The 20406-nt window shown below is 40.4% G+C and overlaps 1 protein-coding gene and 1 non-coding gene across 2 annotated transcripts in view; one reads left to right on the top strand and one right to left on the bottom strand.

The window, feature by feature from the left end:
* Positions 1-12630: 12630 nt before the first annotated feature.
* The window catches only part of ANKFN1 (ankyrin repeat and fibronectin type III domain containing 1), a 270947-nt gene continuing 263171 nt past the window's right edge, over positions 12631-20406 (bottom strand). Inside the window, exons 15-17 of the mRNA XM_003795557.1 lie at positions 17347-17513; positions 14502-14652; positions 12631-12921 (exon numbers count right to left, since the gene is read on the bottom strand). Of these exons, the coding sequence (XP_003795605.1) occupies positions 12730-12921; positions 14502-14652; positions 17347-17513 (510 nt within the window). The 3' untranslated portion in view covers positions 12631-12729. The remainder of the gene's footprint in view (positions 12922-14501; positions 14653-17346; positions 17514-20406) is intronic.
* LOC111727123 lies at positions 19568-19669 on the top strand. The gene has a single exon (XR_002774751.1). It is a non-coding gene; the product is annotated as a U6 spliceosomal RNA (small nuclear RNA).

Below are 20406 nucleotides of genomic sequence, written 5' to 3'. Positions count from 1 at the left end.
ACATTGAATGATCTCTACTCATTGAAGTTATCCATGTGGTGTGGAGCAGGATGGTCCACGATGGCTCTGGGTGCAGGGGGACAGTCTGGTTTTACCCTGGCCAAGAAGAAGTTAATTTTTGGACCTTTTGGGAACTAGCTTTTATCCAAGTCTTTGTATACCTGGCTGGCTAGAATGGGAGTATGTAGAGGGGACTCTCAAGTTACTTGCTTTGGGAGACCACAGCACGCTGGAATGTTGAAGGATCCCTGGCCTGCCTTTATCCAGCCTGCTAAATGATGTGATGAAAAAGAAAGAGAAAAAGGCAGTGCAGCCCTAGGCTTAATGAAAAAGCAAGGTGCGAGGGCAGTAATCAGGGAGTAAGCATGGAGCCAGGAATCCCAGGAGGGGTTGGAGACCACAACAGACTGAAGAAAGGCAGCCTCCTCATTGGAGGAAATGCTGGATCCAGGGAGGCTTATGTAGAATAAAGCAGAAACAGAACCTAAGGCATGGGTAGAGAAGTGTTTCTCTAAAAACACTTCTGGTTAGGTCATAAAATGTTAGCACCTATTAGACCTGTAGAAGACACCTAGGCCAATCCTTTGATTTTACACATGAGGAAATTGAGGCCCTGGAGATCCAATGAATTGCCCAGTACTCCAGACTTTATCAGAAGATTCAGGACTAAACATGTGTGCCCCTTGACTTCTGGTTCATTATTATTCTTACCATGCTCTATGGTCCTTCACATATTGGGTTCAAAAGATAATCCAATCTCTTCCATGCTCCCCATGTTGTATTCCTCCTTTCCCGACTCAGTCTCCACCATTTATGCTCCATTTTTAGTGGAAATGAAATAAATGAGGTCCATGTTTTAAATTTCTAAATCCTATGTTTTCAGATCAAGAGAGCAAGTAACTTCTTGAAAGTTTATTTTCTTAATCTGAGAGGTCAGCTAGGACCTGATTTACAGGATGAGGAAAGCAAGATCATCCTAAAGATTTGTCAGCTCACCACTTTATTAGGAAACCAAAATATCTTCTTCCTGAGCACTTTTAACCCCCCAAATCTTGCATAGTTGTATTTTGGAGGCTTCTTCTTTCTTGTTAATGAATGAATATACAACTTGGTACATACTTATCATGTGCCAGGCATTTTGCCAAGTGCCTTACATGTGTTTTCTCTGCTCTTGGTAACACTAAGAGGTAGTGCTATTATTATCATCATCCCTATTTAATTGATGAGGAGATTGGGACTTAGATTTATTTGTCCACACTTCACAACATTTTCTTATCTTAAGCCGTTATTGTCTGTATAGTTGCAATAGTTTCTTGTCTGGTTTCTCTGCTTTTAGTCACATTCTTAAATCCAGGAAAGATATGCAAATTATTTGGTAAGTATAGCCAATCAGAATGAATGCTTAATGACCACACCCAGTGTATATGGGAGGAATATCCTCCCTGCTTCAACCTGTCTACCCTAAAGAGAGCTTAGGAAGGCCTTTAACTTAACTTTCTCCCAAACTTTGGCTAGCTCTTTATGGCCTCCAGAATAAATGCAAATTTCTAACCTTGGCATTTCTAAAGCCCTTGTGATCTGATTTCATTGCTATCTTTCACTGTTGCCTAATTTCTTATTACCATTTGTCACTCAATTTCTGGCCCAACTAACCTGGGCTACTTATCATTCCCTGAATACTATTTTTCTATTCTCACTGCCTTATCTGTTTATACTTTCTCTTTGCTCCACATTCTATTTCACCTCGCTGTAACCTAACCTAGCTGTGTAGGCTGACCTCAGATATCAATTGCATCCTCCATGGTACCTTTCTGATACCCACAAGTGAAAGAAAATTTTTATTTTTTATAAAATAAAAAGTTCTGTTGACACAGAACTTTTTGTGGGGGGGGTGTATAACTCTTTTGGCACGTAACACAATTTACAAATAGTATATATACACATTTCTTATCTACTCTAGTAGATGTAAACTCCTTAAGGTCAGGGACCATGCCTAATGCAACTTGGTATCTCCTGACACCTGATTGTTCATTACTATTATACTTATTTTATGAATTTGGTAACTAATGGACAGAAAGATCATAAGATTTAGCCAAGGGATGAAGAGGCAATTTCAGGCCATATCTAAATTTCTTGACTACTAGTTAGTACCCCTTTCACAAGACCCTCAGATGTCCCCATGAGGCCTTTCCACACAAGACTGTAGATAGGGAACATTTTTTTTTTTTTTTTTAACCTTAGTAGCTACACATCAAAGTGTCAACTCTCTTGGAAAGATGTCCAAATCACAAGGACTCTTAGGTCTACCTGGGTTTGGGTTAACATAAATCATTTTTTTCCCCCTCTGATATATTGAGTTGATGAATACAATTTTTCTTTCTGTTGAAATTATCAGTGGCCTACCAGAGAATAATCATATTCTGGTCACTGCTTCTTGAGGTGATTTTTCTCTCCAGTACGGAAAGCCACCACTACCTACCACGGGGGCTGATACAGTTCTTAGTAATGATTCCGCTGTAACTTTCTCTTGAGCCTTTGTTTAAAAAGTCACATTTCCCTGAGCTCTACATTTTAACCAACTCCATGGGCTGCTTTCCTACGGTGATCTTTGGATCAGCCCAGACTGCTGTTCTTTCCCGTGCTTGGTCTTCACCCCTCCCACCCTGCCTCTTCTTCCTTCCCTTCGCGCGTGTCAGAGACAACAAACCATTACCTGCATGACATCTAACACTTGCTGGTGTCTTTGTTTGGCAGCTGCGACCTCGCTGTCTGAGATCGCTTCCCTCAGGGACTGTTGGGTATTCAGAGAATCCAGCTCCACGACAGCAGAAAGGCGGCAATACAGACCAATAAATTTCTCCCTGTAGCTGCAAAAATGAACTGGAAAATGGACAAGCAAAATAAAACATGTTAAGATCTGGTATCAAAATAGAGAAATTCATACCTCGGAGAAAACAAGTTGAATGAAAACCTGATTTATTAATCCTATCAGTGGAAAATATTAAGCCATAAATAAATTATAAATGTGCTCTTAAGGGGCCAGTTGTCTGGCTTTAGTCAGACAGTATTCCCTTTTAAGGTTTACCAACTCCCAGTAAGGTATGGGGCAGGGAGCTTGGCTCAGGCTGCAGTTCATGTGGACTTTTCCCTAAAGTTGGGACTGATTATCCATATGTATACACAGACTGAGAAAAGAAGCTTGCTTATCGCTTTAAAGAAAAAAAGCCAAGTAGCAATTTGAAACCCAGTTTTGGTTTCCCTGTCTGATTTCCAGTATGTATCTCACTTGCTCTTTTCCAAGACCGAACGCCCAGCAGATATAAGACATGCTTTTCTCAGAGTCTCTTTGTCTGACTGCAAAAATTCCCTAAGGACCAATGGAAGCTTTGATCCTCCTCTGCCCCTTCCCTTCCCAGCTCCTTTGGAAGGATGAGGTGAGCGGTTGCCTGCAGAGACCATTTTCATCTTCAGCTGACTTGGTCTTCCTTTCTCAAAAGATAATGGGCCACAGGCTGCAGGAAAGAGTCCAACCTTCCTCTCCATCATTTGCCTTTTCCCAGGAGGATCAGAGCAGTGTAAGACTGAGCCTGGGGCAACCAGCCTGGCATGGTCAGATTTTCTATATTTTTCTGACCAGCTTTGATCATATACCATAAATTCAGATTCCAGTAGGATGAGAAAACACCCTGATTCAGACGACTGCAGTGTCACTTTCTTCCTAGGCATTGAGAGATTCATTCTCTAGCACCCTCAGCAACCTCTCTTACTCTGGATACCAGTGTGTTCTATACTTTGGAAAAAGGGCTGTTATAACTCAATAAGTCTACAACGCTATCTTTTATCCTGATTTCTTTGGGGAGGAATTTTAGGAAGAATTATCTAAGTGCTGTCCTAGGCCCCTTTTCTGCCTATTCCCGAGACCCAGATCCGGCCATTTAGGGGAACTAAAAGCATACTTCCTGAAAATGGTGGTCATCTCTGTACCTCGGCAAGGAAGCCCTACTTCCCTGCAGACTGAGAGAGTTCTGTGCACCCTCTACTTCCAATCTTGATTTCCTTGAGGATAAATTTTAGGTGAGTGCAGGGGTCGCCTGCTCTGTTTGTCTTTCCTCATATAGAAGAGGAAGAGAATAGGATGGGGGGGCCCAGGGCCTCATCCTTACTCCAGCTGGGCCCAATTCCAAGGAGGTGGTCCTTAACTCAGGCCGTGCCTGTCCTGGGTTTGATTTTCTCTGTCGTGTCGGATCCTTTCCTCTTTCTCTGTTCCATTTATCACTTCCTTGCCCAACACAGGGAAGAAGTGATTTCATAAGCCCTCTCGGTAAATGACAGATATGGAGCTTTGCCTACTATTTCCCTGCTTAATGACCTCTTCAGAGCTGCTGCTTTGGGAGAAGATCCAAACATCTTCTCCCCATGAAGAAAGCCCCTTGCAATCTAGGATTTGAATATATTTTCAATCCCATCTCCCATCATGTGACCTCCCTTCAGCCCCAGCCTCACATCAATCCTAAATTTTGGTCCAGCTGAATTTACAAGCCCTTTTGTACTTCTGCACTTTTGCACATGGCTTTAGCTCCTGATACTTGAAGATTCGCTGTATTTTTTCCCCAGTGACTTTTCATTGACATCCCCCCTTCTAGGGGGAACTAGTTTCTCCCACTTTTGTGCTCCTAGAGCGCTTGTTTGTAAAGGTATGATGACCCTCATCCTGCTCCATCCTACTTGGGTGTTTACTCCACTGCCTTGGCATTGGACTGTGATTTCTTCAAGGGCCAGAACCGTGTCTCTTATTATTTCCTTAAAACCTGGAACATTGTAGCTTCTCAACTAATGTTTATTGAGTGAAATGAACAAAGAAATGCCCGTGCTAATCTGAAGAGGTGGACCCTTCCCCTAAAGAGCCCTCCTTCCCTCCAGTCTCCTTTTCCCAGTGGTGTGCTTGATTTTCCTGTTTGGAAAGGTGTGTCTCAGGCTGTGATATTCCCTGGGAGCTCCTCAGGAAGGAGTCATCATTACTATGGGGCTTCCTGAATGTGTCTTTATGCCTTTCAAGGAGGGATTATGTCCTATTAGCACTTGACAGATGTCCCCTCTTGGCTGGAGAGGGAGGAGAGTGCCGTGTCTCACACTTTGCCTTTCCAAAGCGAGTGGTTAAAAACAAGTCCCCCCTCCCCTTTTTCTTTCTAAAATGTGGCTGGGAAGATAGGGAGAGGTACTGAATAATTTTTTTTTTTAAAGAAACACTGATCAGTCCTATCTGAATTCTTAAGAGCTGGGGTGTTCACAACTTTCTCTTGCTGTGTCTCTTTGTGGTGGGAGCCTTGGATCCCTGGGTGGTCTCACAGCACACAGCACCCACACCATCCCTGCCATGCACCGCAAGTGAGTTCTGAGGAGGTTTCAACTATAATGCTTCAGTTTCCCTGCTCTGGTGGTTTTCATGTCTTTTATGTTACTTTAACAAATGTTACTTTAACATAGTCTTTTGTGGTTTAGCAATGATATATTTGGTAGCCATCACTGAGGCGGGGAGAAAGAGACTGGAAGCTTCTAATTTTTTAAAATGTGAATCACATGCATTTTACAGACAAAATGGTAGAAGGCTACAATAATGTCATTATCTGGACCACATGATTTGTTAGTCATTTGCAAATGAAGACTAATTTTCTGCGGTGCTTTTCTGCCTCTTTTTTCTGTAAAAGATGGTGATGGATTAAAATGTGACTGGTGTCAGTGCTAGGAGCATGGTGGAGAGGCATGGGCATGGGCTTGGATTGTCAGGCAGACCCGGGTGTGAATCATAGTTCTGCCACTTACACCTGGGTGGTGGTGGACACGTAAACCCCTGGAGGCCTCAGTTTTCTCATGTCTAAGACAGGGATCATAATGCCTGTCTAGGATTACACAACAAAATGTGTAAAAAAGGCCCAGCTCAGCAGCTGGCACATGCCAGATACAAAATAAATGTTTATTTCTTACACCCCTGGAAGAATGAGGTATTTAGTAGTTAAAATATTAGAATAGAATTGGGATTAGAAGATTTTTCCTAAGCATCTCTAACTCGCTAAAATCTATCAGTCTGGGGCATGTGGCCTAGTTTTGAAGCCAAGGAATCAATGAGATAACCTCCTTGGGTCAGTTTACTTCCATGATTCTTTTTTTTTTTTTTTTGAGACAAAGTCTCAAGCTGTTGCCCTGGGTAGAGTCCTATAGTATCATAGCTAATAACAACCTCAAACTTGGGCTCAAACAATCCTCTTGCCTTAGTTTTTCTATTTTTAGTAGAGAAGGGGTCTCACTTTTTCCTTGGGCTGGTCTCAAACTCCTAAGCTCAAGCAATCCACCTGCCTCAGCCTCCCAGAGTGCTAAGATTACAGGCGTGAGCCACTGTGCCCGGCCAATTCCATGATTCTTTGCCAGGGTGTCAGAAAGAACCAGGCACCAGATGCCCCTTAAAGATTCCTGTTAGTGAATGAATTGGCAGTTGGGATACAGGAACGTTCTAAATCATGTAAAATGGGCATCAGGAGAGAAGGCTGAGACTAGACCACTTCCTGCAAGCTTGTGGCCTCGATTGCATTAGGCGCACTGCCTGGAGATTCCATAGGCACCTCAAAATTCATCATTTGTCAAACTGAACTCACCATCTCTCCTCTTGCCCAAATCTGCTCCTCCCTTACACTGTGTAGCATTTCGGTAGATGGCAATATTCTCCATCTCAGCACCCTCTTTCAGACTCTCTGCCTTCTCCATGTTGCTGTTCAACCACATCAAATGAATCACAAGAGTCCCGTTGATTTTATCTCCTGAATTCTGCTTGCCTCTGCTCTCTCCTCTACATCCCCACTGTGGCTGCCTTGGTTCGGGATTTTATCATTGCCCACTTGGACTAATGAAGTGACATCTTAATTGTTTCATTGTCTCTAGTCTCAGCCCCCCCCCCTTTTTTTTAAGCTCTCCTGCAATCCATCCTCCTTAAAGCTGCAAAATCCAGTAAGACCGTTATTCTTAAAATCTTTTCATCACTCCCCATTGCCTACGGGCTGAAGTCTAACCTCTGTAGGATTCCATAAGTTGTCTTTGGTGATTTTGAGCTTTTTAACTTTTAGTTTCATCTTCTGTCACTCTTCCTCAGATCCCTTAAGCATCCATCACAATGAACTCCTGATATTATACTTCATTGGGCTGCACTTGCCCCGCTCTCCAAACCTTTGTGCGGGCTGTTCCTTCCGCTTAAAATGATTTTCCTTTTCTGCTTTGCCTTTCCTTTCCCTTTCTGAATGTTTATTTATCCTTCAAGATCCAGCTCACGTGTTATCTCTGTAAGGAATGATTAGATGTCTTCCCCCTGAAACTCAATAGCTTACCTCTCACAGTGGTGCTTTCATTATGTTAGGACTTTAGGTAGAGATGCCTGCATCTCCCAGTAGGCTCTGAACTTCTGGTGGTTAGACTGTGCCATGGTAATGTCTGTGTGTCCAGCCCCAGCACAGTACCTTGCACAGGGGAAGCTCAGTAATGCTTGATGAATGAAGGATATAGCCAGTACAAGCCAAGTATAAAATATATACCAGCCCTCAAGCTGTTAAAAAAATTCCCTATTTTTTTGTCTTTCTAGTCCAATTAGTATGAATCATAAAGCCAAGGAAATCGATAAAAATCAACTTTCCTCACCGATGGTCTGCTGTCAATTGTGACTGCCCGCAGGGTCAGGGCAGGATGACCTCCTCAGTGCAGTCTGGGTAAATCCCCAAGAGGCCACACCACTGGTCAGAGCTTCTAAGGGCTATGATGTTCCTTTTGTTCCTGGGAGCTGTGTAAATAGTGATGTTTATAGCCCCCCAGGCACATGCTTTAATACAAAAGAGGTCCTGTCCTGCTCCTATCCTTCAAGGGATGGTGAAGTGTCAGCCCTCAGATTGTGGAAAGGGGAATGGGTCTTGGGTGAAATTTTCCCGTTTTGCCACAGCTAACCCTTCTCATCCAGATCACACAACATCCTCCCATTGGACAGTCTCTCTGATCCCATAGCAATCCTGGGAAGGAATAACCTATGGTTTTGCCCCAGTCTAGTCTTGGCTCCAGGAGAGGGAGGGCTAAGTTCCTTTATCATTTTGTGCTTACTAGATCTGTTAAGTGCTATACAGTTTTCCACAGCTGGTTAGCAAGTTATTTATGATTCATTTAGGCCACTGGCAGGGTCATTGTCAGTTTGCCAAATCTCAAATCTTTTCACAGGGATAGGGATGACTTACACAAGTCAAACCAAAATATACTGCAGCCTTTTATTCTGTTATAATTTACATATTCCCATAATTCACACCTTTTCAAGTTTCATTAGAATTCCCATGTGGTTATTAAATTTTCTGAGTTCTGACTGAATTTCCAAAAACATTCTCTATTTTCTTAGAAATGCTTACTCTATCTCTTGATCCTTTACTATGGAACTACCAATAAATGGAAGTTTCTATATAGAAAAACAAAAATAAAGACAAAAAATTCTTAGCATCCTTCTTAGAGCAGTTTAGATTTACTATACCAAGCCCTTAGAATTCCTATACAGGGCATTATTAAATTCTTAGTAGGGTGATGCCTAATATAGGAGGTAGCTGTGATGATATGCCTCCGGGAAAGCTCTGATTGCTTGGGGATACAATGGAGTGTGTCATGATTCTTATTAAGACCCAGGAATGTTTTTGAAATTGTTTGTGGTGGTGCTAAAGTACAGTAAGTATTGTGCTAGAGAGTCTGTTAATTTCCTGATACTGGCCACATTTCCCCAGATCTCTAAAACAAACGACAACAACAAAAGGACTAAGAGAACTGTGCATGTCAATGAAATCATACCCAACGAAGTTGTCTTTTCTGGAAGACCAAGAGAATAAGGAGGTATCTCTTACTCTAGGAAAAACCATGTTAAAATCAGGAACTACTGAGATTCAGGCATTGATCTACGGCTTGGTTTTTGTGAATGAAGGAAAGCTTCTGATGGTTTTACATTGCGATTAGAAATAAGAAGAGGTAAAGCAGGCCAAAGAGACGGATGCAGTGGGATTCTGCTGTGTTGCTATGCTAACCGCCTCTCTAGTTCTGTATTTATGTTTTTCTCTCTAGGATCGAGGCAGTACTGCTAGGTGCATGGATTGGCAGCATAAGTATTAGCCAAGAGCTTATTAGAGGTGTAAAATAAGCCAGACCTACTGACTTAGCATCTCTGAGATTGAGCTCCAGCAGTCTGTATTTTAAAAAGCTCTGCAAGTGACTGTCACGCAGGTTAAAGTTTGAGAAGCACTATGCTTGGTCACCATATCCCAAAGTATGTGTTTTGTGGATTTTTAATAGGTTCCATGCTGGTCATAGTCAAATGAAAATGGAAAATACTGGGTTAAACAAAGTTAAACTTTTTTTTTTTTTTTTTTTGAGAGGGAGGACTACTGGATTTTGCAGAACTGTTACTATGTTATTCTACTGCTGAAAATACTCCATTACACTTCTAGTATGCTTAAAGTCAAATCTAGATTCCTTATCATGGCCTGTGAAGCCCCACATGCCCTGGCTCCCGTGACCTCTGCTCTCATCTCCTGTCTTGTTTACTACCCTCCGGGTGGCTGACTTCTTAGCCAAGCACGCTCTTCCTCTGAAGTCTGCACTTGCTATTCCCACTGCCTGGAAACGTCATACCGCTGCTCAGATGCATCTGCTTTGGAGAGGCTTTCCCAGATCATCCTGTGTAAAACTGCAGCCCCCATCACTTCACTCTAGTCCCTTCCCCTGATTTATTTTTCTTTATAACCCTCCCTTTTCTGACACTTATAACATTGTTTGTTGATGGGTTTTATTATTTGTTTCCCTTGCTAGAATGTAAGCTCCATCAAGAGTTTGTTCGTTGTTGATTGTTCAGAGCCTGGAATAGTTCCTGGCACATAGTAGGTTACTTGACAAATAATAGATGAATGAATGAAAAATGAATGGAGAGAAGAAATGGATGTTAACAGACTTCGCCAAATTATAGGAGAGAGTAATAACAGTACAACAGGGGTGGTTGCCCAACAAGAGTGTGTAGTCCTCACAGGCCAGAGAGGACACTTGCAAAACTTAGGCCTCTAGGGCTTTAGGAGGCATATACTATTACAGTTGGCAGCAAATGATCAATTTTTCTCACCAAGGCCATTGCAGCATGGAAAAATGAATTTCTTGTGTTTTTGCCTGTAATATTGGAACAAAAATGTCTGTTTCACTCAGAATGCAATCCTAGTTAGTGCTCCAATGAAGTGTTTTTCTTAGTTCTTTTCTCTGCCCATTATCTATTCCTGGGAAATCATCCACTTTCACGGCTCCCCCTGTTTTTAGTAGACACTGGACAGATTTTTGTACTAAATTAGTATTCAATTTTCTCTCCAGCATTTCTACTACAGTGGAATATGTCAACTCAGATGTTGATTTAGTACCTTCAGACTCAAAATATAAAGCCCCATTTTCTTCCCCAAACCATTTTCTCTTCTGATTTCCTTATTTCTGGCAAAGGAAGCAACACGCTGACAGTCACTGAGGCTGAAAACGTCTCTTCTCTCCGTTTAAACAGTTGTCCACTCTTGCCAATTACTCTCAATATTTTTTTATATCTGTTTTTGTTTCTTTTTTGGTTCCTACCTTAACACCAAACTGTTACGATGATCTCCAAAGTTTTTGACCCCTTTCTTTTTTTGAGACAGAGCCTCAAGCTGTCGCCTTGGGTAGAGTGCTGTGGCATCACAGCTCACAGCAACCTCCAACTCCTGGGCTCAAGTGATTCTCCTGTCTCCACCTCCCAAGTAGCTGGGACTACAGGTGCCTGCCACAATGCCTGGCCATTTTTTTTTTTTTTTTGGTTGCATTCATCATTATTATAATCCAGACCCCGGCTGGATTTGAACCTGCCAGCTCAGGTGTATGTGGCTGGCACCTTTAGCTGCTTGAGCCACAGGTGCCAGGCTGACCCCTTGCTTTCTATTCCTCTTAAATAGATTCTACAGCTTCACTCTTTGAGATACTGCCCAATCTGGGCCCACCCTGTCTGTACAGGTTTCTGTTCCACCATTTCTGCACATTTCTCTAGCCAAACTAGACCACTTACTCTTTTCCTGACCTTTTCTCAGTTCTAGTCTCATATCTTTGCTCCTTCTACTCTCCCTGACAAGAAAGCTTTTCTATTTCTGTATATTTATTAATATTTTTACATTTCTTCTTTCATGCCCACATCAAATATCAAATAACACTTCATAAAAACTTTCTCATATCTTCTTTAAAAAAGTGCTTTTTTCCCCTTTTCTCAGTTCACTTAATGCTTACGATTTCTGGCAGCTTCAACCTCATTTTATAATAATTTGTATTCTTATTTTACTCCTGCCATCATACTGAAAGCCCTTGAGGACAGAGACTTAGTCTTATTTCAACTGTAAATCTTCACAGTGGGTGCCCAATAGATACTGACTGTCTCCAACTACATTTCATACCAAATCTGCTGTTATATTATGCAATAATAATGCCATTTGGCTGGGGAATTCATTAAATGGTCATAGTTATATCCAGGCCTCTTGGGAGTGGTAGGGCCAGTGTTATTAATTGTATGACACACAAAAGGTGCAAAAAGGTTAAGTGATTGCCAGTGTCACATAATAAGGGACCCAGGACTCTCAAGTCCCAGTCTGCAAGTGTGATTTAAGCTTCTCTTAAGAATCCTCCTTCCTCTGGAAAATAACAATTGCTACTCATCACCTTTGGGGCATCTCAGCTACTTGGAGCAAGGGAAACTGAGAGGCTTAAGCAATTCCCAGGTTTCAAAATGAAACATAGGCAATTGCCTTGTCTGCTTCTAAATCTGGTGGCTGGACAGCAATCCAAAGAGGGTCTGCCTCCATTCCATCTACCCACTCACTCTCCCTCCTGCAAATTGTACAATTCATTTGAACTGATGGAACACTTGCTAATTGCCTCTTATTGGCCTGTTACAAGATGAAGCTTGGGAAGGGGACAAAGCCTCCCTATTCACATTCTCAGTGGGCAGCAGGGGTCTCTGCAAAAGTAGAGAAACAGGAGTCCAAGCTATTCATTTTTGCAAGTCAAGACAAGATTTCCACCATTCAGAATGCCACATTATAATCATCATATTGCATACTGAGAGACCCTGTCCATTTCTCAAATGGTCTGTGAGAAACTTCGAGTCTATTTAATAAATCAGTGCTACTTAAAAGTATAGACTTTTTTCCTCCAAAGTGATACACACTTTGTATTTTAATTTCATTATTTTTTCCCAGTTGGGAGTGGGGAGCTCGGGGAGAGGGAGAGAGAAAGGGGGGAGGGAATAAGGAGAGGGAGAGAGAGAGGGAAGGAGAGAGAGAGGGAATGGAGGAAAGGTGGGGAGAGAGAGGGAGAGAGAAGGGGCAGTGCTTTTCATGAAAATATCAGTTCTTATATTTATGTTTTAAGAAAGCCAAGGGGAGGCATGAAGTACAGGCTGATAACTGAACTTTCTGTTTGGAATTCCTGCCTCTGCATTGGGCCTTAGCTGGCTTTCAATAATCATTGCTCAGGCACAGAGGCTTGGAGCTTTGCTTTTTCTCAGACTTGTACACAGTTCTAGGAAGGGTTGTTGCCAAAGCCATCATGTGATTTATTGACCCTCCACTGGGACAAGGGGGAACAGATATAACTTTGTGATTTTATTATAAGGAGGCTGGGTTAATATTTCTAGGTGAAACAAGCTACTATACCAAGTTCAAACATCTGAAGAGGGAGGTTAAGAAACCCTGAGTGTGGGGTGTAAGGATTATTCTGTCCTGGGGCTGTACAGACGTCGTCTGAGGCAGGGAGCAGGAGAAGAAAGGACACATTGTGACCCATTTCCAACACCTCCTGTGTGTAGAGGCGGAAGTTTCTTGCCTGCAGAGGGACACGCGCAGAGGAAAAATAGGAGAGTTACAACATGGCACTTACATAAACAACACCAAACTGGCATAAAACATCTAACAAAATTACACGACTTCAAGCTCGGAATTTTTATACAACATAAATATTAGGGTTCAACCCATTTAATAATGCTATATAAAATCAAGATTTAAGGCAGTAATGTTCCACATAAACTCTGAAAACAACATTTATGCTTCTTATAAAAGCAGAAAATGATTGCATTCTGTGGGCTTTTCAGAATGATGAATATAATTACATGAAGCAACAAAAATGGATTGAATTAAAAATCCACTAGTTTCAATTTAAGTCAGTTAAGGGGGAAAAAATGTAGTTTCTGGCAAGGACTGAGAAAATTTTACAAGTATCCAAAAAAAAAAAAAAAAAAAAAAGAAAGAAAGAAAAGAAAAAAGTCGCACGCACTATTAGCCAGTTAGGCAGCCTTCTCCCAACATGTATGTGTAGCCCGCAAGTCACCAATGAAATATGAGCTGCTTCAAACCTGCTAAGTCCAAGAAACCCTTTAATAGCGTCTACTGTCACAAGCGGAGCTGGTGTTTTTATTTGCTCCTAGTGAACACACGGCCAGCCCCAGAATAATCCACGCGCTCCCCTAGTGTCGCTCTGGCATCTCGAGCCATTTAGTTTTCATTAGTTTTGGCTACTTTGGACTAGACTTGCAGTATGGACTTAAAAGTAGAGCACTATCCCCGTCGAAGGACACTCCTGGAATCTCTCCTTTATCCCTCTGCCTCCATCGGTCAGAGGCCAGTTCATGGTTCTTTCTTTTAATTAAAGAGAGCCAATCATTTTGTAATAGCCTTCTGGCTACAGGCTAGAATTTGTTCTGTGTGTGTGTGTGTGCCTGGTCTGTGTTTGGGGGAGGGAGGGAATGATGAACATAGACCAAAAAAAAAAAAAAGTTCTGTCTAATACTACTTATGTTAAGCTACCAGACAGAGCTTAACAAACATTTATAATTCTCTTAGTGCCAATAGTTTTTCTCGAAGTTGCTTAGTAGTGGAGATCAGATTAGCACATTTTATTTAGATAAGACAATAATTTTGACAGCAAATTCTCTGTTAATGAAAAAATAGCCTGGCATAGCCTTAGTCATTGTAGTATAATCTATTATTCTTCTGTTCTTGGTTAAGTAATTTGTGCATGCGGGTACACCCTTATTTATTTACTTATGCTCCTTGCTTTATGCTATCCTGAATTTGAACTTTGGTGTCTGTCAAAGTAGATTAGCCAGTAATTTTTCCCCGCTTGAGTATAGTGGGGTCCAGAAAACTTGGGAGAGGTCAACACAGAGGAGCTAGAGAATAGGACCAGAAGTCCAGCTTGTGTCCATTAGTGGGCATTAAATGTGAAACATACATCCACATGAAAAGTGGTGTTTAAATAAATGAAAATTAATATACATATAAGTACATATCTTTATATATGCAAATATATGTCTCATGTATACCTGATATATATCTTTAGTATGTTTAATGCTGCAATGCAGCTTCCATGAGCCATAAAAAGCAGACAAAAATGGTAAAGTCTCATACCTGGTGTAGAGGTACATTGATCTGCTGAAGGAGCGCTTTCACTGCCATCTGGAGCTCGTAGAAGAACAATTGCATGGGGCAGTCAGAAGCATGATCCACACTTTCCATAGATTCAGAGCCAGAAAGCTTTTGGATCCATTCCCACTCCTCTCTGTATGTTGAGTCAAGTTAAAATTAGAAATAAAACAAAAGTTCAGAATACAACTCAGAACTTTCTTAGTGTATATGTCCAGAACCTGGACAGCCAGTCCTTGGTAGCTAAAAATCAAGGCAATACATGCATTCTGAACTTTTTACCACCCAAAAGGAGTTTGAAATGAGCTTTTTATAATTTAAGCTTAGTTTACCTATCAAACCACATACACCTCAGAACAGCAGGTTTAATTTGTATGAATCAGTCCTTGAGATCAGAGCTTTCAAATATTTTGTAATCATTTCCTGACTGTCCTTATTTTTCTTTGCCTGGAGATTCTCTGTAAGGTCTAAGACCCTACATTTCACCACAGGGGCATCTGCTGGTTAATTCTGCAGTTGGGTAACCACAAGACTCTGCTCCAACTCAGGCAACCAACCACATGGCACATTTCAACCCTGGCCTGTTGTAACTGTGGGGACTATTTTGGTTTCTCTCCCCTCCCAAAAGCTTGAAGGTAATCACAAACAGGAACACCAGGCATTTCCAATAAAAGGAAAAGGGGACACACATCACCGCTTCCATCCTTCTTATGAACCAGTCATCTGTGTCTTTATTCTGCATGCCCTATAATCCTTCCTAATGAACTTTTCCAAATGTCATGCAGAAAGAAGGGAAAAGAATGGTAGTGGGAGGAAAGCACATGTGTTTTGCTCCCAAAGGCTCCTCTTCCAAAGAAGCTTGAAAAGATCAAGGTAAATGCCTCTTAGGGAACATTGTTTCCACAGGTATTTTAGCACAGGTCTCTAAAGCACATTTAGTTGGCCCAATTTCTCCCTCAAACCCTGCAGGGAGCAGCAATATGCTCTCAAGGGCAGAGCAGAGAGAAAAGGAAAGCCCTCCTCTCAAGGGAATGGAAAGAAAGAAGGTGCTGACATGTGTTCCTTCCCTTGTGAAAATCCTCTGGGGCTCTCCCAAAGGGTTATACTGCCTGGGCTCCAATCTGGGGGTCAGAAAACCAAATCGGTTTTGGCATGAACTTTTCATCAAAAACTGTACTCTTTTAACTATCCTCTTAGAAAAGTTTTTTTTTTTTTTTTTTTTTTTTAAAGATACCTGTTTCATTTCCCATTGGATAAGACTATGGAAAATTTACCCTTTGTCTCAATAAGAGAAACAAATATCAAAGTTAAATCTTACTGAAACCTGGGATACTATTGGCTTCCCAGATAATTGAAATCTTTGAGAACCTGCTTGGGAACTTATTTCTTTTACCCCATCACTGATGTTGAACTAACTGAAAGGTTTATGGCTTTTATAAGCATACATAAAGCCTAAAGGATCACATTGCTAAAATAAGATAAATAATGAAGTTAGAAAATAAATTACCAGTAAGAATACCATGACATGCCTGTCACGATGAAACTTGGATCCTTGGCCAGGGGAAATTAGTTGATATAACCACTAAGAGATGGAGTCTAAGCCCTGAAGACACACATCTAGGAAATCGATGCAAGTGCACATCGGTAAGTCAACCGTCAAATGAGCCATGTACCATTTTGTGGACCGAGATAACTAATGTTGATTGTAGAAGTGACCACCAGATGGCAGACTCAAAGTCCACGAGTAGTTGACAAGTGAAAGGCAAGAATATGGTAGTCAGTGAGTTCTTCAAAGAGATGACCATCACCACCATCTTCATCATCTCCTCCATTGTCATCAAGTATTACTTTTTAAATTAACCCTGTGAGTTATACTAGTTAATAAAGTCTTGCTATTTTAAGCACTGTATTTTTAAATGACCAAATTAGAGTCTCCTTTGGTTAAGCAAATCTATAGGTGTAACTAGAATTTAAGGATCTAATTTATACTCTTTGAGGTTTGAAGAACTATGCAGAAATTTTTCTTTTCTTATCTATTTATTTCTTTCCTCTTTTCCTTTCTTCCCTCTCTCTCTCCCTTCCTCATCCCTTCTTCTTTCCTTCCTTCCTTCCTCTTTCTTTTTTCCTTTTTCTCTTTGTCTGTCTTTCTTTTGTCATATGAGCACAATTCAGTTCATGATAGAAGACTTTCAGAGGACTGCTATGAAGATTAGTTGTAAAGTTGAGCCAGATCACTAAGATTGGGCAGCTTTCCCAAAACTTAATGGGGTAATTCACCAAATGCTAAACCATAGAGCAAGTTTCCAGAAGCTCAAGACTTGTTATTTCATTTCCTCCTTAGAGAATCATAAGGGGTGCAGAAAATATACAAAGTCCTCAGTCCAGAGGGTCGGGGTAGAGAGTGTGAGGGTGCAGGGTTATTTAAGATAGGGGGTGGGGATCATTAGCTCTATGAAACCCATTCCTATAGGTGATATTTAAAAACAAAAGAACAAAAAGAAAATGTCTGTTTTAGGTTATAAGGAAAAGATAATGGAAATAGCAATGTTAGAAAAGATCATCTGTTCATTAACCAGTTGAGCATCAGTGGTTTTACTGTGCATAATGCAGAGGGGAAAGTAACAAGACAGTGCCCCCTTTTAAGAGGCTCATTCCTCCCACCAACCTACAAGCGAGGCTTCCTTATCCTAGTGTTAACACTCAACTGTGCTCTGCTTCACTGCCCCTGAGGTTATCTCACTACAGAAACTGACACTTCACTTTCCTTCTGGCACATCAAACCTGAGTCAATGTTTCATCGAAAGAAAAATCAAAACTCCTGACATCTTACCGGGAAATGTTATGGTTTTCACGGATCTTCACGTGGCAGAGAATGTTGGGCAACTTCTGTGCAACAAGGACTTTGATTTGATCCACAGAGCTACATAGCTTTAGGTAACCCAGATATAATCCAGGAGAGAGACGCTGATGACTCCTCTTGTGATAGGAGAGAATATCCTGTTGCGTGAAAAGCAAACAAACAGAAAAACATCTCAGAAGGCAATCTCCAGACCTTTTCCTCTCTAAGACAGACCTGTCATGAACGAAAGGAGTTGTGGCTAAGTAATTAGGTGAGAAACCTCAGGTACCATCATGAATTCTGGGGAAATGGTGGTGGTACAATTAGTCTTACTTTTGGGAGAATTCTCTTCCATGGGAGGTACTCAGTCTTTAATGCATGTTATGTATTTTTTCCCTCAGTTCTGTAGGTGTGTGGGTTGTGACTGAGAATAGGCTGGTGGTAGTGGAAGCCTAAAGAAAAATTGAACTCATAATTTCTGTTCTTTGAGGGCTTACTGCTCAGCCAGGAGAAACATACATTTGTAAGTGCCCAAGCTAACACAGCAGTTACAGGCAGCTTTGCAATTTCTGGATGGTTACAAAGTCCATTGTTAAACAGAACCATTCGAATAGAATCAAAATGTTACAGTAACTGGGAAAAAAGGTTTGATTGCTCCTTACCTTGAAAATTAAAACAAAAAGTAATGCCAAGAGATTTTGTATTATTAACATGTAAGCTGTAGTTATAATTATGCACTAATTCTGAGAATGAAGACATTGTGAATTAGGCATTGATTTGGGGGGACTTAATTTTTTAGACTAAACTGGATTATAGCTGAAACAATATTCCTATTTGACTTTTATAATGTGATCATGAAGATGATACTTTTTGCAAAAGTATTTGAAGACTTTGTAATTTTTTTCCTAGCAGTTTTTCAAATTTTGATATTCAAGCCATTCTTTTATACAAGGTAGCCCTAAAGTCTGTGTGCAATTTTAAATTGCACATAAACTTTATGGCCACCCTGTATGATCCTTGTTCATTTGAGTGCTCTTCAGTGGTTAACTGGTCTACCACTTCTATTTTTCAGTGGTTAATGGTTTTGCATGTGATTTGATTGGGTCTCCATATCATCTTCATCAATATCACAAAATCCTATATCTTTTATGAGAGTTTAAATTTTGTCTTGTGATGGATTTACATTGCATTTGTATTGTACTGTCACATCACAATATTCTACAAGCAGCAAAGACTGAACAAAATTTCTTGTGCAACAGGAAGTGCCAATTAGGTTAAGCACAGAGGGATGTTGAATACAATTCTGTTGTATATGCAGTCAGTTCGCTAATGAATGATTTGCTCTATGACTTTTGCTTCCCTATATAACTGCAGGGACTCAGATAAGAAATAATTGGAAAAAACAGATGCTCTCCCTTCTTTGCCATATCAGTAGGTAATATTTATAAACATTAGGGCAGTGGGGTGTGGGTTACAAAGTTAGGAGTGATGAATCAGGTAACTGTAAAGGAAGGTTTTCCTGTAGGCTAGAATTTACCCTGGTTTTCAATAAGGGTAAATTTACTTTCTCAACTATCAGAGTAAATTTTAAATGGCCTTACTACAAAAAAATGATAAATAAGTGAGGTGATAGAAATTTTAATTAGCTTTATTTATTTCACATCATCTATATATATCAACACATCACTTTGTACACATAGTTATTTGTCAATTATAAATGATATTAATAAAAATAAATCAATAATTTTTAAAAAATGATAAAATAAAATCAACTTTACCACTAAATGTAGGAAAGGTGAGAAGGAAAACAAAAATAATTATTTAAACTTATATGGAATTCTATATGGAATGGGAAGGTATGGAGCTTTCCTTGGCCACTATATTCTAAAGGAGTGATCTCTCTTCTGTAGAATTAACTATCTGCAACATCTCACGTATGCTGTAGTATACTGTCTTTTCCATCCCATCCTTTCTACAACAGATACTGAGTTCCTGTAATGTGAAAGGCACTCTGGGAGGCACTGGCATTTCAGATGAACATGATGTGATCATTAGTCTTGAGGAGGTCAGGGAAGACAAGTAAACAGATGATCACAATGTGCTGACATTAGTTTTATAATAGAGGCAACATATGCATAGCAGAAGAAGAACTTAACTTATATTTTCCTTTTATGTTCTACTCTTTTAAACTAGACTATGAAAGTAATGGCAGGTGCTTGCTTCAGCAGCACATATACTAAAATTGATACAGAGAAGATTAGCATGGCCCCTGAGCAAGGATGACACACAAATTCGTGAAGCATTCCATATTTTTTAAGCTTTTGAATGCCCCCAAATGCTCAAAGAGGAAGAGAAGTGGAGAGCAAAAATGAATCATTCTCTCAGAAAGCTCTGGGATAATTTGAAGAAAACTAATATTCATTCACCTTATAGGAATTCCTGAAGGTGACGAAGGGGCTTAAAAAGGCATAGATGCTCTAAGAAATAATCAAGGAGAACTTTCGAGACATGTCAAGAAATTCTGAAATTCAGATAGCAGACAGATTCAGAACCCCAGCACAACTCAACTCAAATAAAACATCTCCCAGACACATTATAATTAACTTTGCCAAAGTTAATATGAAGGAGAAAATTCTGCAAGCAGTCAGATGTAAGAAAATCATAACCAACAAGGGGAAGAATATTAGAATGACTGCAGATCTCTCTGCTGAAACCTTTCAAAGTAGAAGAGGGTGGTCATCAACTTTTAATCTACTAAAACAAAATAATTTTCAACCCAGGATCCTGTATCCAGCTAAACTGAGTTTCATTAATGATGGAGAAATTAAATACTTTAATGACATACACATGTTGAAGAAATTTGCCATAACTAAACCAGCTGTCGGATATTCTCAAACCTATCCTCCACAATAACCAGTGGAATCCTCTATCACCAAAATAAACTCACTCAGAAATTTTTGATTAAATCCCAACTTCCACAGTGGTGAAAGGATTAAAAATGTCCACTAGACGTTCAAAAAACTCAATACCCCAAATTCTACCAGGCTTATT

Source organism: Otolemur garnettii, unplaced genomic scaffold (genome assembly GCF_000181295.1).
Source record: "Otolemur garnettii isolate 467f Iridium unplaced genomic scaffold, OtoGar3 scaffold00094, whole genome shotgun sequence".
Lineage (NCBI taxonomy): Eukaryota > Metazoa > Chordata > Mammalia > Primates > Galagidae > Otolemur > Otolemur garnettii.
The sequence above is the reverse complement of the archived record's forward strand: the minus strand, read 5'-3'. Positions and strand labels throughout refer to the sequence as shown.